This window comes from Oncorhynchus nerka, unplaced genomic scaffold (genome assembly GCF_034236695.1).
Source record: "Oncorhynchus nerka isolate Pitt River unplaced genomic scaffold, Oner_Uvic_2.0 unplaced_scaffold_1087, whole genome shotgun sequence".
Taxonomy (NCBI): domain Eukaryota; kingdom Metazoa; phylum Chordata; class Actinopteri; order Salmoniformes; family Salmonidae; genus Oncorhynchus; species Oncorhynchus nerka.
In genome coordinates, this window is record NW_027040228.1 from 17,057 (window position 1) to 35,526 (window position 18,470).

An 18,470-nucleotide genomic window follows, 5' to 3' on the forward strand; every position below is an offset into this window, starting at 1 on the left:
TAGCATTGACCTTCTATACTATATGTCTCTATCAGTAACAGACTGCTATAGCATTGACCTTCTATACTATATGTCTCTATCAGTAACAGACTGCTATAGCATTGACCTTCTATACTATATGTCCTGTCTCTATCAGTAACAGACTGCTATAGCATTGACCTTCTATACTATATGTCTCTATCAGTAACAGACTGCTATAGCATTGACCTTCTATACTATATGTCTCTATCAGTAACAGACTGCTATAGCATTGACCTTCTATACTATATGTCCTGTCTCTATCAGTAACAGACTGCTATAGCATTGACCTTCTATACTATATGTCTCTACCAGTAACAGACTGCTATAGCATTGACCTTCTATACTATATGTCTCTATCAGTAACAGACTGCTATAGCATTGACCTTCTATACTATATGTCTCTATCAGTAACAGACTGCTATAGCATTGACCTTCTATACTATATGTCTCTATCAGTAACAGACTGCTATAGCATTGACCTTCTATACTATATGTCTCTATCAGTAACAGACTGCTATAGCATTGACCTTCTATACTATATGTCCTGTCTCTATCAGTAACAGACTGCTATAGCATTGACCTTCTATACTATATGTCTCTATCAGTAACAGACTGCTATAGCATTGACCTTCTATACTATATGTCTCTATCAGTAACAGACTGCTATAGCATTGACCTTCTATACTATATGTCTCTATCAGTAACAGACTGCTATAGCATTGACCTTCTATACTATATGTCTCTATCAGTAACAGACTGCTATAGCATTGACCTTCTATACTATATGTCTCTATCAGTAACAGACTGCTATAGCATTGACCTTCTATACTATATGTCTCTATCAGTAACAGACTGCTATAGCATTGACCTTCTATACTATATGTCTCTATCAGTAACAGACTGCTAGAGCATTGACCTTCTATACTATATGTCCTGTCTCTATCAGTAACAGACTGCTAGAGCATTGACCTTCTATACTATATGTCCCGTCTCTAACAGTAATGGATGTGACTGACATCATAACAGGCAAGATGGATGATGAGGACAAGCAGCATTTCATCCCTTTCCAGCCGTGAGTATGAAATATGAACACACACACTCTCTCCCATCCATTACATCACCATAACACAGAGCACTATGTCATAAAACCTGTGAGTATGAAATATGAACACACACACTCTCTCCCATCCATTACATCACTATAACACAGAGCACTATGTCATAAAACCCGTGTCGATGTCTCAGTTATTACCTGATCATGGGGGAGATGTTGCATAAAGACAACACATATGGACCAGAACATAATGGACCTCTATGGACCAGAACATAATGGACCTCTATGGACCAGAACATACTGGACCTCTATGGACCAGAACATACTGGACCTCTATGGACCAGAACATACTGGACCTCTATGGACCAGAACATAATGGACCTCTATGGACCAGAACATACTGGAGGTTAATGTTGGGACCTCTATGGACCAGAACATACTGGACCTCTATGGACCAGAACATAATGGACCTCTATGGACCAGAACATAATGGACCTCTATGGACCAGAACATAATGGACCTCTATGGACCAGAACATATTGGACCTCTATGGACCAGAACGTAATGGAGGTCTATGGACCAGAACATACTGGACCTCTATGGACCAGAACATAATGGACCTCTATGGACCAGAACATAATGGACCTCTATGGACCAGAACATAATGGAGGTCTATGGACCAGAACATACTGGAGGTTAATGTTGGGACCTCTATGGACCAGAACATACTGGAGGTCTATGGACCAGAACATACTGGAGGTCTATGGACCAGAACATACTGGAGGTCTATGGACCAGAACATACTGGAGGTCTATGGACCAGAACATACTGGACCTCTATGGACCAGAACATACTGGAGGTCTATGGACCAGAACATACTGGAGGTCTATGGACCAGAACATACTGGAGGTCTATGGACCAGAACATAATGGAGGTTAATGGACCAGAACATACTGGAGGTCTATGGACCAGAACATACTGGAGGTTAATGTTGGGACCTCTATGGACCAGAACATACTGGAGGTCTATGGACCAGAACATACTGGAGGTTAATGTTGGGACCTCTATGGACCAGAACATAATGGAGGTTAATGTTGGGACCTCTATGGACCAGAACATACGGGACCTCTATGGACCAGAACATAATGGAGGTTTATGGTGGGACCTCTATGGACCAGAACATAATGGAGTTTATGGTGGGACCTCTATGGACCAGAACATACTGGTGGTCTATGGGTAGGACCTCTATGGACCAGAACATACTGGTGGTCTATGGGTAGGACCTCTATGGACCAGAACATAATGGAGGTTTATGGTGGGACCTCTATGGACCAGAACATACTGGTGGTCTATGGGTAGGACCTCTATGGACCAGAACATATGGACCAGAACATTGGTGGTCTATGGTGGGACCTCTATGGACCAGAACATACTGGGGTTTATGGTGGGACCTCTATGGACCAGAACATAATGGACCTCTATGGACCAGAACATACTGGAGGTTTATGGTGGGACCTCTATGGACCAGAACATATGGACCTTTATGCCCCAACATAATGGACCCTATGGACCAGAACATAATTGAGGTCTATGGACCAGAGCATACGGGAGTTTATGGTGGGACTTCTATGGACCAGAACATAATGGAGGTTTATGGTGGGACCTCTATGGACCAGAACATACTGGACCTCTATGGACCAGAACACACTGGAGGTTTATGTACCAGAACATAATTGAGGTCTATGGACCAGAGCATACGGGAGCTCTATGGACCAGAACATAATGGAGTTTATGGTGGGACCTCTATGGACCAGAACATAATGGAGTTTATGGTGGGACCTCTATGGACCTCTATGGACCAGAACATAATGGAGTTTCCAGAACATAATTGAGGTCTATGGACCTCTATGGACCAGAACATACGGGACCTCTATGGACCAGAACATAATGGAGTTTATGTTGGGACCTCTATGGACCAGAACATTATGGACCTCTATGGACCACCAGAACATACGGGACCTCTATGGACCAGAACATAATGGAGGTTTATGTTGGGACCTCTATGGACCAGAACATACTGGACCTCTATGGAGCAAAACATAATGGAGCATCCTATTCCCTAGTTGTATTTATTATGGATCCCCATTAGTTCCTGCCAAGGCAGCAGCTACTCTTCCTGGGGTTTATTATGGATCCCCATTAGTTCCTGCCAAGGCAGCAGCTACTCTTCCTGGGGTTTATTATGGATCCCCATTAGTTCCTGCCAAGGCAGCAGCTACTCTTCCTGGGGTTTATTATGGATCCCCATTAGTTCCTGCCAAGGCAGCAGCTACTCTTCCTGGGGTTTATTATGGATCCCCATTAGTTCCTGCAAAGGCAGCAGCTACTCTTCCTTGGGTCTAAGCACATCATATAACATTATTACTCCTGCCAGATCAGCAATACTTCCTGGGGTTTATTATGGATCCCGACAATAGTTCCTGTCAATGTGTGTCCTACCTTTGTGTGTCCTCTTCAGTTTCATGGGGTTTATTGAGTGGATCCCTATTTAGAGCCAGTAAATGGGTTTATTATGGATTGTATGGAAGGGGAATTACCACTTCCCTCCAGGCCTGCCAAGGAACAGACCCTCTCAGCTTAAATTGAAGATCCTGGGGAAGTTATGGACCAGATCCCCATTATTATCCTCAGTCAAGGCAGCAGCTACTCATCCAGATTGTTTATGACCTGGATCCCCATTTGTTGTCAATAGACAGCAATCATCTTTTCACCTGGGTTTATTATGAATCCCCATTAGTTCCTGCCAAGGTCAGCATATATATTTTCCTGGGGTTTATACTGAATCCCCATTGTTCCTATAAAGTAGGCAGCACTACCCTTCCTGGGTTAAATTATGGATCCCCCTATAGACCCTGTGAAAGCAGCAGCTAAGTAGTTTATTATGGACCCTATAGACCCTGGTCCAAAGCAGCAGCTACTACCCTATAGACCCTGGAGGTAAATTATGGATCCCCTTAGACCCTGGTCAAAAGTAGCTACTCTTCCTGGGGTTTATTATGGATCCCCTGGTTAAAGTTCCCTACAAGACAGCAGACCCTGGGTAAATTAGTGCATTACTACCCTATAGACCCTGGTCTAAAGCAGCAGCTACCTATCCCTGGGTTTAAGTAGATCCCCATTAGTTCCTGTCTAAAGTAGGCAGCAGCTACTCTTCCTGGGTCTAAAGTATTACATTACTACCCTATAGACCCAGTCTAAATAGTGCACTACTACCCCATAGACCCTGGTATTACAATGTAGTAGTGCTCTTACAGTTACCCATAGAGGTTTTGTTGTTTTGTAAGAGTAAAGTGTCTACTGAGCCTAAATAGACCCTGGTTTAAAGTATGGATTACTACCCTTAGACCCTCCAGGCCTGAGTGGCACTACGCTACCCTAGTAGACCCTGAAGATGTGGCAATAGTGTCTACTATTATCCCAGTAAGTTTTCCATCCAGATTGTCTGACCTCGGTGGCCTTGTCAGACCCTGTTGATAGACAACAATCACTACTACCCTATCCACACGGGTTTACGGAATTGGTCAAAGTAGTGCATTTACTACCTTTGTAGACCCTGGTCTAAAGTAGTGCATTACTACCCTATAGACCCTGGTCTAAAGTAGTGCACTACTATAGACCCTGGTCTAAAGTAGTGCACTACTACCCTATAGACCCTGGTGTAAAGTAGTGCATTACTACCCTATAGACCCTGGTCTAAAGTAGTGCATTACTACCCTATAGACCCTGGTGTAAAGTAGTGCATTACTACCCTATAGACCCTGGTCTAAAGTAGTGCACTACTACCCTATAGACCCTGGTCTAAAGTAGTGTCCTACTACCCTATAGACCCTGGTGTAAAGTAGTGCATTACTACCCTATAGACCCTGGTCTAAAGTAGTGCACTACTACCCTATAGACCCTGGTCTAAAGTAGTGCATTACTACCCTATAGACCCTGGTCTAAAGTAGTGCATTACTACCCTATAGACCCTGGTCTAAAGTAGTGCACTACTACCCTATAGACCCTGGTGTAAAGTAGTGCACTACTACCCTATAGACCCTTGTCTAAAGTAGTGTCCTACTACCCTATAGACCCTGGTCTAAAGTAGTGCATTACTACCCTATAGACCCTGGTGTAAAGTAGTGCATTACTACCCTATAGACCCTGGTCTAAAGTAGTGCATTACTACCCTATAGACCCTGGTGTAAAGTAGTGCACTACTACTACCCTATAGACCCTTGTCTAAAGTAGTGCACTACTACCCTATAGACCCTGGTCTAAAGTAGTGCACTACTACCCTATAGACCCTGGTGTAAAGTAGTGCACTTACTACCCTATAGACCCTGGTCTAAAGTAGTGTCCTACTACCCTATAGACCCTGGTCTAAAGTAGTGCACTACTACCCTATAGACCCTGGTCTAAAGTAGTGCACTACTACCCTATAGACCCTGGTCTAAAGTAGTGCACTACTACCCTATAGACCCTGGTCTAAAGTAGTGCACTACTACCCTATAGACCCTGGTCTAAAGTAGTGCACTACTACCCTATAGACCCTGGTCTAAAGTAGTGCACTACTACCCTATAGACCCTGGTGTAAAGTAGTGCACTTACTACCCTATAGACCCTGGTCTAAAGTAGTGTCCTACTACCCTATAAACCCTGGTCTAAAGTAGTGCACTACTACCCTATAGACCCTGGTGTAAAGTAGTGTCCTACTACCCTATAAACCCTGGTCTAAAGTAGTGCACTACTACCCTATAGACCCTGGTCTAAAGTAGTGTCCTACTACCCTATAAACCCTGGTCTAAAGTAGTGCACTACTACCCTATAGACCCTGGTCTAAAGTAGTGCACTACTACCCTATAGACCCTGGTCTAAAGTAGTGCACTACTACCCTATAGACCCTGGTCTAAAGTAGTGCACTACTACCCTATAGACCCTGGTGTAAAGTAGTGTCCTACTACCCTATAAACCCTGGTCTAAAGTAGTGCACTACTACCCTATAGACCCTGGTCTAAAGTAGTGTCCTACTACCCTATAGACCCTGGTCTAAAGTAGTGCACTACTACCCTATAGACCCTGGTCTAAAGTAGTGCACTACTACCCTATAGACCCTGGTCTAAAGTAGTGCACTACTACCCTATAGACCCTGGTCTAAAGTAGTGCACTACTACCCTATAGACCCTGGTCTAAAGTAGTGCATTACTACCCTATAGACCCTGGTCTAAAGTAGTGCACTACTACCCTATAGACCCTGGTCTAAAGTAGTGCACTACTACCCTATAGACCCTGGTCTAAAGTAGTGCACTACTACCCTATAGACCCTGGTCTAAAGTAGTGCACTACTACCCTATAGACCCTGGTCTAAAGTAGTGCACTACTACCCTATAGGCCCTGGTCTAAAGTAGTGCACTACTACCCTGTAGACCCTGGTCTAAAGTAGTGCACTACTACCCTATGGGCCCTGGTCTAAAGTAGTGCACTACTACCCTATAGGCCCTGGTCTAAAGTAGTGCACTGCTACCCTATAAACCCTGGTCTAAAGTAGTGCACTACTACCCTATAGACCCTGGTCTAAAGTAGTGCACTACTACCCTATAGACCCTGGTCTAAAGTAGTGCACTACTACCCTATAGACCCTGGTCTAAAGTAGTGCACTACTACCCTATAGACCCTGGTCTAAAGTAGTGCACTACTACCCTATAGACCCAGGTCTAAAGTAGTGTCCTACTACCCTATAAACTCTGGTCTAAAGTAGTGCACTATATATGGAATCGGGTTCCATTTGTGACTCAAACAGGGATGTTTTCAACCCTTCACACCTGATTCATGTGCAGTTTATTACACATCCTATTACCTACATAGACCAGGTTTAAAGTAGTGCACTATATAGGGAATAGGTTGCTGTTTGGGACTCAGCCCTCCACTATTCCACTGTGACTAAATTAAGGCGATCTCATTAACTGCCTGTGTTCCTGAGAGGATTTCATAATTGGAAATGCTTTAGAATGAGGCCCAAATGGCACCCTATTCCCTATATAGTGCACTACTATTGACCCCAAACGGCACCCTATTCCCTATATAGTGCACTACTATTCACCCCCAAACGGCACCCTATTCCCTAATAGTGAACGTGGTGAAGGATGTAAGGAATAGAGTGTCATTTGGAACTCAGTCATAGCTACCAATCAGTTTAGTTTAGTTGGCATGGTAGGCAGATCTCCTCAGTTAACAGCTCTATTTAGGAACATACATCATGGATTAGACTCTCCTCCTCTCCACACACACACACACACACACACACACTGTCGTAGTGATGAATTCTGGTAGTTTCCTGAATAGCAGCTTTAGTTTTTAGCTAGGACCCTAAACAGGAAGTTACCGTTCCTAATAAAGGACTGTTTGATGTAACTATATAATTGGTTAGAGATCTCTGGCATGCAAACAACTTAGTTTTGGAGACGGAAATGGCCCTCACATTGTTAAAACAAAGGTTGAGATATAATGTCATGTTCTTCCTAGTGTTGCCGGGGGCAACATCTTTCCCTAAAAGACTTCGACCAGGGTTACAATGGCCTTTTCTAACCTAGTTTATTGATATTTAGTTGATTTAAAGTCTACAGGAAGAGGAAATGGAGAGATGTTAGTCATGCTTCAATGTTATTGCTGCTTTTTAATTCAATCAAGCTCTTATTTATTTCATTTCTACCCTTAAACATACTTTACGTATTCCTTTAAATGTTATGCATCCTTCAGGCATTTCTCTCTGCCCTCCTCTCCTCTGCTCTCTGCCCTCCTCTCCTCTGCTCTCTGCCCTCTTCTCCCTCTGCTCTCTGCTCTCTCCTCTGCCCTCTCTGCTCCTCTCTCTCCTCTGCTCTCTCTCTCTCCCTCTGCTCTCTCTTCTCCTCTCTCCTCTGCTCTCTCTGCTCTCTCTCTCTCTCTGCTCTCTCCTCTCTCTCTGCCCTCCTCTGCTCTCTCTCTCTCCTCTGCTCTGCTCTCTCTCTCTCCTCTCTCCTCTGCTCTCTCTTCTCTCTCTCCTCTGCTCTCCTCTGCTCCCTCTCTCTGCCCTCCTCTGCTCTCTCTCTCTGCTCCCTCTCTTCTGCCCTCCCTCTGCTCTCTCTCCTCTCCTCTGCTCTGCTCTCTTTCTCTCTCTCCTCTGCTCTCCTCTACTCTCTCTCTGCTCCCTCTCTCTGCCCTCCTCTGCTCTCTCTTCTCCTCTCCTCTGCTCTCCTCTCTCTCTCCTCTGCTCTCTCTCTGCTCTCCTCTCTCTCCTCTGCTGCCCTCCTCTGCTCTCTCTTCTCTCTCCTCTGCTCTCTCCTCTCCTCTCTCCTCTGCTCTCTGCTCTCTCTCTGCTCCCTCCTCTCCTCTCTCTCTCTCTCTCCTCTGCTCTCCCTCTCCTCTCTCTCTTCTCTCTCCCTCTGCTTTCTCTCTGCCCTCTGCTTTCTCTCTGCCCTCTGCTTTCTCTCTGCACTCTGCTTTCTCTCTGCACTCTGCTTTCTCTCTGCACTCTGCTTTCTCTCTGCCCTCTGCTTTCTCTCTCCTCCTCTTCTTTCTCTCTCCTCTCTCCTCTGCTCTCTCTCTCTCTGCTTTCTCTCCTCATCTCTTCTCTCTCTCTGCCCTCCTCTCCTCTACTCTGCTCTCTCTCTCTGCCCTCCTCTCTCTCTCTTTCTGCCCTCTACTCTGCTCTCTCTCTGCTCTCTCTGCCCTACTCTCCTCTCTCCTCTACTCTCCTCTCATCTGCTCTGCTCTCTCCTCTGCCCTCCTCTCCTCTCTCTCTGGTGTTGTTCCTGTCATGTGCCTACTACAGGCTAGCGTTGGATGATGCCGTGCTTCGCCACAGGCAACTGAACATCTCCCGTTTTTCAACCAGGGTGGCTGGGGAGAGCGACTTTCTCCAGACCGTCATCAACAAGGTCATCGCTGCCAAGGAGGTCAACCACAAGGGACAAGGTAAAGTTAATGTACAGGGAGGTGGGGGGTGAGATGCTTGGAGTGGTACTGTGAGAGGGCAGGGAGGTGGGGGGTGAGATGCTTGGAGTGGTACTGTGAGAGGGCAGGGAGGTTCTGTTGGGTGACATTACTGTATGATATAGAATACAGTATGATACAGAATACAGTATGATACAGAATACAGTATGATACAGAATACAGTATGATATAGAATACAGTATGATATAGAATACAGGATGATATAGAATACTGTATGATACAGAATACAGTATAATACAGTATGATACAGAATACAGTATGATACAGAATACAGTATGATACAGAATACAGTATGATACAGAATACAGTATGATACAGTATGATACAGAATGATACAGAATACAGTATGATATAGAATACAGTATGATACAGAATACAGTATGATACAGAATACAGTATGATACAGAATACAGTATGATACAGTATGATACAGAATGATACAGAATACAGTATGATACAGAATACAGTATAATACAGAATACAGTATGATACAGTATGATATAGAATACAGTATGATATAGAATACAGTATGATACAGAATACAGTATGGTACAGAATACAGTATGGTACAGAATACAGTATGATACAGTATGATACAGTATGATACAGAATACAGTATGATACAGAATACAGTATGATACAGAATACAGTATGATATAGAATACAGTATGATACAGTATGATACAGAATACAGTATGATACAGCATACAGTATGATATTGAATACAGTATGATACAGAATACAGTATGATACAGAATACAGTATGATACAGAATACAGTATAATATAGAATACAGTATATATAGAATACAGTATGATATAGAATACAGTATGGCCAATAAAGAAATAAAGTTATGATACAGAATGATAGTGACTGGCCTGGTACAGAATACACGGGCCTAGGGTCTGACTAAAGGATGACAGGCCTGGGGTCTGATACACGACGGGCCTGGGGTCTGATACAGGATACAGTATGTCTACAGTAAGGATACAGAATACAGTATGATACAGAATACAGTATGATACAGAATACAGTATGATATAGAATACAGGATGATACTGGGGTATGATACAGAATGGCCAGTATGATACAGGATACAGTATGATATTGAATACAGTATGACAGAATGGGGTATGATAAGAATACAGTATGGGGATGACAGAATGACAGGTGGGATCTGACTAAAGGACACAGAATACAGTCTGATAAAGGATGACAGGCCTGGGGTCTAGAATACAGTATGACTGGGCCTGGGGTCTGACTAAAGGGGCCTGGGGTCACAAAGAACGACAGGCCTGGGGTCTGACTAAAGGCGACGGGAGGGGTCTGACTAAAGGATGACAGGCCTGGGGTCTGACTACAGGACGACGGGCCTGGGGTCTGACTAAAGGGGCCTGGGGTCTGACTAAAGGACGACAGGCCTGGGGTCTGACTAAAGGACGACGGGCCTGGGGTCTGACTAAAGGATGACGGGCCTGGGGTCTGACTAAAGGACGACGGGCCTGGGGTCTGACTAAAGGATGACGGGCCTGGGGTCTGACTAAAGGATGACGGGCCTGGGGTCTGACTAAAGGATGACGGGCCTGGGGTCTGACTAAAGGATGACGGGCCTGGGGTCTGACTAAAGGGGCCTGGGGTCTGACTAAAGGACGACAGGCCTGGGGTCTGACTAAAGGACGACGGGCCTGGGGTCTGACTAAAGGATGACAGGCCTGGGGTCTGACTAAAGGGGCCTGGGGTCTGACTAAAGGACGACAGGCCTGGGGTCTGACTAAAGGATGACAGGCCTGGGGTCTGACTAAAGGGGCCTGGGGTCTGACTAAAGGACGACGGGCCTGGGGTCTGACTAAAGGACGACGGGCCTGGGGTCTGACTAAAGGACGACGGGCCTGGGGTCTGACTAAAGGATGACAGGCCTGGGGTCTGACTAAAGGATGACAGGCCTGGGGTCTGACTAAAGGATGACGGGCCTGGGGTCTGACTAAAGGATGACGGGCCTGGGGTCTGACTAAAGGATGACGGGCCTGGGGTCTGACTAAAGGATGACGGGCCTGGGGTCTGACTAAAGGATGACGGGCCTGGGGTCTGACTAAAGGATGACAGGCCTGGGGTCTGACTAAAGGGGCCTGGGGTCTGACTAAAGGATGACGGGCCTGGGGTTAGACTAAAGGATGACAGGCCTTTTTCTGACTGTAGATGTGTTAGTAACAGCTCTTGGATTGACATGTCATGCTTTAGTAGACCCCAGACCACCTGAAGAGGGTTTTGACTAGAGGGAGGATGACAGCCTCTGTTGTCATGTTGAATGGCTTTAGACCCCAGACCACCGGAAGAGGGTTTTGACTAGAGGGATGAGAGGCCTGGGGTCATGTTGAATGGCTAAAGGACCCCAGACCACCTGAAGGGTTTATAGGGAGGATGACAGGCTCTGGGGTTGTCATGTTGAATGGCTTTGACCCCAGACCACCTGAAGGGGTTTTGTAGAGGGAGGAGAACAGCCTCTGTTGTCATGTTGAATGGCTTTAGACCCCAGACCACCTGAAGAGGGTTTTGACTAGAGGGATGACAGGCCTCTTTGTTCAATACTTTAGATGCCTCTGTTGTCATGTTGAATGGCTTTAGTCCCCAGACCACCTGAAGAGGGTTTTTGAACAGCCTCTGTTGTCATGTTGAATGGCTTTAGACCCCAGACCACCTGAAGAGGGTTTTGTAGAGAGGGAGGAGAACAGCCTCTGTGGTGTTGTCATGTTGAATGGCTTTAGACCCCAGACCACCTGAAGAGGGTTTTGTAGAGGGAGGAGAGCAGCCTCTGTTGTCATGTTGAATGGCTTTAGACCCCAGACCACCTGAAGAGGGTTTTGTAGAGGGAGGAGAACAGCCTCTGTGGTGTTGTCATGTTGAATGGCTTTAGACCCCAGACCACCTGAAGAGGGTTTTGTAGAGGGAGGAGAACAGCCTCTGTTGTCATGTTGAATGGCTTTAGACCCCAGACCACCTGAAGAGGGTTTTGTAGAGGGAGGAGAACAGCCTCTGTGGTGTTGTCATGTTGAATGGCTTTAGACCCCAGACCACCTGAAGAGGGTTTTGTAGAGGGAGGAGAACAGCCTCTGTTGTCATGTTGAATGGCTTTAGACCCCAGACCACCTGAAGAGGGTTTTGTAGAGGGAGGAGAACAGCCTCTGTGGTGTTGTCATGTTGAATGGCTTTAGACCCCAGACCACCTGAAGAGGGTTTTGTAGAGGGGAGGAGAACAGCCTCTGTGGTGTTGTCATGTTGAATGGCTTTAGACCCCAGACCACCTGAAGAGGGTTTTGTAGAGGGAGGAGAACAGCCTCTGTTGTCATGTTGAATGGCTTTAGACCCCAGACCACCTGAAGAGGGTTTTGTAGAGGGAGGAGAACAGCCCTGTGGTGTTGTCATGTTGAATGGCTTTAGACCCCAGACCACCTGAAGAGGGTTTTGTAGAGGGAGGAGAACAGCCTCTGTTGTCATGTTGAATGGCTTTAGACCCCAGACCACCTGAAGAGGGTTTTGTAGAGGGAGGAGAACAGCCTCTGTGGTGTTGTCATGTTGAATGGCTTTAGACCCCAGACCACCTGAAGAGGGTTTTGTAGAGGGAGGAGAACAGCCTCTGTTGTCATGTTGAATGGCTTTAGACCCCAGACCACCTGAAGAGGGTTTTGTAGAGGGAGGAGAACAGCCTCTGTGGTGTTGTCATGTTGAATGGCTTTGAATGACCCCAGACCACCTGAAGAGGGTTTTGTAGAGGGAGGAGAACAGCCTCTGTGGTGTTGTCATGTTGAATGGCTTTAGACCCCAGACCACCTGAAGAGGGTTTTGTAGAGGGAGGAGAACAGCCTCTGTGGTGTTGTCATGTTGAATGGCTTTAGACCCCAGACCACCTGAAGAGGGTTTTGTAGAGGGAGGAGAACAGCCTCTCTGTTGTCATGTTGAATGGCTTTAGACCCCAGACCACCTGAAGAGGGTTTTGTAGAGGGAGGAGAACAGCCTCTGTGGTGTTGTCATGTTGAATGGCTTTAGACCCCAGACCACCTGAAGAGGGTTTTGTAGAGGGAGGAGAACAGCCTCTGTGGTGTTGTCATGTTGAATGGCTTTAGACCCCAGACCACCTGAAGAGGGTTTTGTAGATGTTGGGAGGAGAAGAGGGTTTTGTAGAGGGAGGAGAACAGCCTCTGTGGTGTTGTCATGTTGAATGGCTTTAGACCCCAGACCACCTGAAGAGGGTTTTGTAGAGGGAGGAGAACAGCCTCTGGTGTTGAATGGCTTTAGACCCCAGACCACCTGAAGAGGGTTTTGTTGTCATGTTGAACCCCAGACCACCTGAAGAGGGTTTTGTAGAGGGAGGAGAACAGCCTCTGTGGTGTTGAATGGCTTTAGACCCCAGACCACCTGAAGAGGGTTTTGTAGAGGGAGGAGAACAGCCTCTGTTGTGTTGAATGGCTTTAGACCCCAGACCACCTGAAGAGGGTTTTGTAGAGGGAGGAGAACAGCCTCTGTGGTGTTGTCATGTTGAATGGCTTTAGACCCCAGACCACCTGAAGAGGGTTTTGTAGAGGGAGGAGAACAGCCTCTGTTGTCATGTTGAATGGCTTTAGACCCCAGACCACCTGAAGAGGGTTTTGTAGAGGGAGGAGAACAGCCTCTGTTGTCATGTTGAATGGCTTTAGACCCCAGACCACCTGAAGGGGGTTTTGTAGAGTGAGGAGAACAGCCTCTGTGGTGTTGTCATGTTGAATGAAGTGGAGGTCAGATCCACTCGGTCATCCCTGGTCAATGAATCACACAGAGCACAGTGAGGACTCAGCGGTGTCTGTGTGTGTGTGGGTGGGTAGGTGTTGTGTGTGTGGGTGGGTAGGTGTTGTGTGTGTGTGTGGGTGGGTAGGTGTTGTGTGTGTGTGTGCGCCAAGGAGATACACAGAGCACAGTGAGGACTCAGCGGTGTCTGTGTGTGTGTGGGTAGGTAGGTGTGTGTGTCGCCAAGGAGATACACAGGGCACAGTGAGGACTCAGCGGTGTCTGTGTGTAGGTAGGTGTGTGTGTGTGTCGCCAAGGAGATACACAGCCTTTATTATGGACCTTTCAACAGTCAGAGGAGAGGAGAGGAGAGGAGAGGAGAGGAGAGGAGAGGAGAGGAGAGGAGAGGAGAGGAGAGGCTGTTCTTTATTATGGACATTTCAACAGTCAGAGGAGAGGAGAGGAGAGGCTGTTCTTTATTATGGACCTTTCAACAGTCAGAGGAGAGGAGAGGAGAGGAGAGGAGAGGAGAGGAGAGGAGAGGAGAGGAGAGGAGAGGAGAGTGGCTGTTTCCTTTCTGAGTCAAAATTCAAGCCCAGATCTAACTCTCAGAAGTTTTGACTTTAAATAACATAAGCCTATGCAACATGAACCAATTAAAGACAGTTCTGTAGTAATGAGGTTTTGTGCCGTGAGCTACAGACCCAGTATATCATCACTACATATTGGTCCATTTGGTTTAAGAGGAGACAGACCCTCAGACAGACTGACCTCCTCTGTTGACAGGTCCCACTGTCTCTCTGACTGTGTTCCAAACAGACCCAGTATATCATCACTACATATTGGGTCCATTTGGTTGAAGAGGAGACAGACCCTCAGACAGACTGACCTCCTCTGTTGACAGGTCCCACTGTCTCTCTGACTGTGTTCCAAACAGCACCTTTTTTCCATACATAGTGAACTACGGGCCCTGGTCAAAAGTAGTGCACTTCATAGGGAATAAGGGGGTGGCGCAATTGCCTATTCCATAGGGATTAGGGGGGCCAATTGGGATGCAACCTCGGTCTACAGGCCCAGTTACCTGAGGATGTTCCAGCTCCGTGTTGTGTTTCAGAACGATGTAAATGTCGTGTCTGATATGACCCATGTTTCCTGAAGGAAGCACTTACACACTGACCACATGAACAGAATTAACTGCAGGATGTTTTAAGGTTTTATATGTGGAACACTGTTTAGTTACCATAGAAACACCTCTTCATAAACTAGAAAGGGTCAGTTTCCTGAAGTAGAAAACATTGTGTGACTTGCCTCCAGCTGGTAAATTTAGACTCCTCGACCTCCGGCAATTAGTCTTGGTTGTCATACCGACTGGAGGTTCCGACTGGAGGTTCCGACTGGAGGTTCCCACTCGTCATATGTTGGTAGTAGCTTCCTTAACAACGGTCTCTAGTCCCTCCCTCCCTGTTCCCAGGTCTGTTGAGATGGTCATATGTTGGTAGTAGCTTCCTTAACAACTGTCTCTACTCCCTCCCTCCCTGTTCCCAGGTCTGTTGAGATGGTCATATGTTGGTAGTAGCTTCCTTAACAACGGTCTCTAGTCCCTCCCTCCCTGTTCCCAGGTCTGTTGAGATGGTCATATGTTGGTAGTAGCTTCCTTAACAACTACTCCCTCCCTCCCTGTTCCCAGGTCTGTTGAGATGGTCCTCCCTCCCTGTTCCCAGGTCTGTTGAGATCGTCATATGTTGGTAGTAGCTTCCTTAACAACGGTCTCTAGTCCCTCCCTCCCTGTTCCCAGGTCTGTTGAGATGGTCATATGTTGGTAGTAGCTTCCTTAACAACGGTCTCTAGTCCCTCCCTCCCTGTTCCCAGGTCTGTTGAGATCCGTCATATGTTGGTAGTAAGCTTCCTTAACCTCTTACCTCTACCTGGGACGCTTGCGTCCCAACTAGAGCTCTGGAAATGCAAATGTGCTACGCTAAATGCTAATAGTATTAGTTAAAACTCAAAAGTTCATTAAAATACACATGCAGGGTATCAAATTAAAGCTACACTCGTTGTGAATCCAGGCAACAAGTCAGATTTTTAAAATGCCTTTCGGCGACAGCATGAGAAGCTATTATCTGATAGCATGCAACACCCCAAAAGACCCACAGGGGACGTAAACAAAATAATTAGCATTTCGGCGTTACACAAACCGCACAATAAAATAGAAAACAGTCATTACCTTTCACCATCTTCTTTGTTGGCACTCCTAGATGTCCCATAAACACTATTGGGTCTTTATTTCGATTAAATCGGGCCATATAAAGCCAAGATATCGTTATATGTAGACTGTGTGATAAACGAAAAAAACAGCGATTTCACAACGTAACGTCATTTTTTAAAATTCAAAAAGTAGACGATAAACTTTCACAAAACACTTCGAAATACGTTTGTAATGCTACTTTAGGTATTAGTAAACGTTAATAAGCGATAAAAATCATCCGTAGGCGATGTACATATCAATAGCTGTCGTCTTGGAAAAAATTTCAGGAGAGAGCTCTTCCGGAATGATCTGGGCGGAGACCGGAGGTACGTCGTGCCCCTCTTTCGGTTCAACCAAGAATCAAAGAGGATTAAATTCACAAGATACTCGACTGCATGGGGATGCTGTGGGAGTTGAATGCTCGGTCTTATCTAATTCGGCTCACTGTTAACAATTGCTGGAAGTGGCGCAAGGATATTTATTTCCATTTTCTGTGATCAGGTTTTCCTGCGCTTTCCGATGTAACGCACGTTATGTAATAGCCACAGTCGTGATTTAACCAGTTTTAAAAACGTCCGAGGGTTTCCTATACACACATTCTAACCATATGAACGTACTATATTCCTGGCATGAGTAGCAGGGCGCTGAAATGTTGCGCGATTTTTAACAAAATGTTCAAAAAAGTAGAGGGTAGGAGCAAGAAGTTAACAACGGTCTCTAGTCCCTCCCTCCCTGTTCCCAGGTCTGTGGGTGACTCCCTGAAGCTGCTCTGATTTGACTGATAACATGTCGTATTCCCTGTTCCCAGGTCTGTGGGTGACCCTGAAGCTGCTCTGATTTGACTGATAACATGTCGTATTCCCTGTTCCCAGGTCTGTGGGTGACCCTGAAGCTGCTCTGGTTTGACTGATAACATGTCGTATTCCCTGTTCCCAGGTCTGTGGGTGACCCTGAAACTGCTCTGATTTGACTGATAACATGTCGTATTCCCTGTTCCCAGGTCTGTGGGTGACCCTGAAACTGCTTCCGGGTGATATCCATCAGATCAGGAAGGACTTCCCTCACCTGGTTGACCGTTCCACAGCCGTGGCCCGCAAGATGGGCTTCCCAGAGATCATCATGCCAGGTAGCATCATGATCCATTCAGAGATCATCAGGCCAGGTAGCATCATGATCCATTCAGAGATCGTCAGGCCAGGTAGCATCATGATCCATTCAGAGATCGTCAGGCCAGGTAGCATCATGATCCATTCAGAGATCGTCAGGCCAGGTAGCATCATGATCCATTCAGAGATCGTCAGGCCAGGTAGCATCATGATCCATTCAGAGATCGTCAGGCCAGGTAGCATCATGATCCATTCAGAGATCATCATGCCAGGTAGCATCATGATCCATTCAGAGATCATTCAGAGATCCATTCAGGCAGGCCAGGTAGCATCATGATCCATTCAGAGATTCAGAGATCATGATCCATTCAGGCCAGCCAGGTAGCATCATGATCCATTCAGAGATCGTCAGGCCAGGTAGCATCATGATCCATTCAGAGCCATCATGATCCATTCAGGCCAGGTAGCATCATGATCCCAGAGATTCAGGCCAGGTAGCATCATGATCCATTCAGAGAGGCCAGGTAGCATCATGATCCATTCAGAGATCGTCAGGCCAGGTAGCATCATGATCATTCAGAGATTCAGGCCAGGTAGCATCATGATCATTCAGAGATTCAGGCCAGCCAGGTAGCATCATGATTCCATTCAGAGATCAGAGTCAGGCCAGGTAGCATCATGATCCATTCAGAGATCGTCAGGCCAGGTAGCATCAGGCCAGGTAGCATCATGATCCATTCAGAGATCGTCAGGCCAGGTAGCATCATGATCCATTCAGAGATCATGATCCATTCAGAGATTGTCAGGCCAGAGATCGTCAGGCCAGGTAGCATCATGATCCCATTCAGAGATCGATCCATTCAGGCCAGGTAGCATCATGATCCATTCAGAGATCGATCCATTCAGGCCAGGTAGCATCAGCATCAGGTGATCCATTCAGAGATCGTCAGGCCAGGTAGCATCATGATCCATTCAGATGATCCATTCAGAGATCAGGCCAGGTAGCATCATGATCCATTCAGAGATCGTCAGGCCAGGTAGCATCATGATCCATTCAGAGATCGTCAGGCCAGGTAGCATCATGATCCATTCAGAGATCGTCAGGCCAGGTAGCATCATGATCCATTCAGAGATCGTCAGGCCAGGTAGCATCATGATCCATTCAGAGATCGTCAGGCCAGGTAGCATCATGATCCATTCAGAGATCGTCAGGCCAGGTAGCATCATGATCCATTCAGAGATCGTCATACCAGGTAGTTCT

At 46.4% G+C, this 18,470-nt stretch overlaps 1 protein-coding gene across 1 annotated transcript in view; it reads left to right on the forward strand.

The window, feature by feature from the left end:
- Positions 1-18,470, forward strand: part of LOC135570124 (dedicator of cytokinesis protein 1-like) — a 157,868-nt gene that overhangs the window by 11,046 nt on the left and 128,352 nt on the right. The window contains 3 exon segments of the mRNA XM_065016192.1: positions 1,021-1,093; positions 8,985-9,064; positions 17,104-17,229. Of these exon segments, the coding sequence (XP_064872264.1) occupies positions 1,021-1,093; positions 8,985-9,064; positions 17,104-17,229 (279 nt within the window).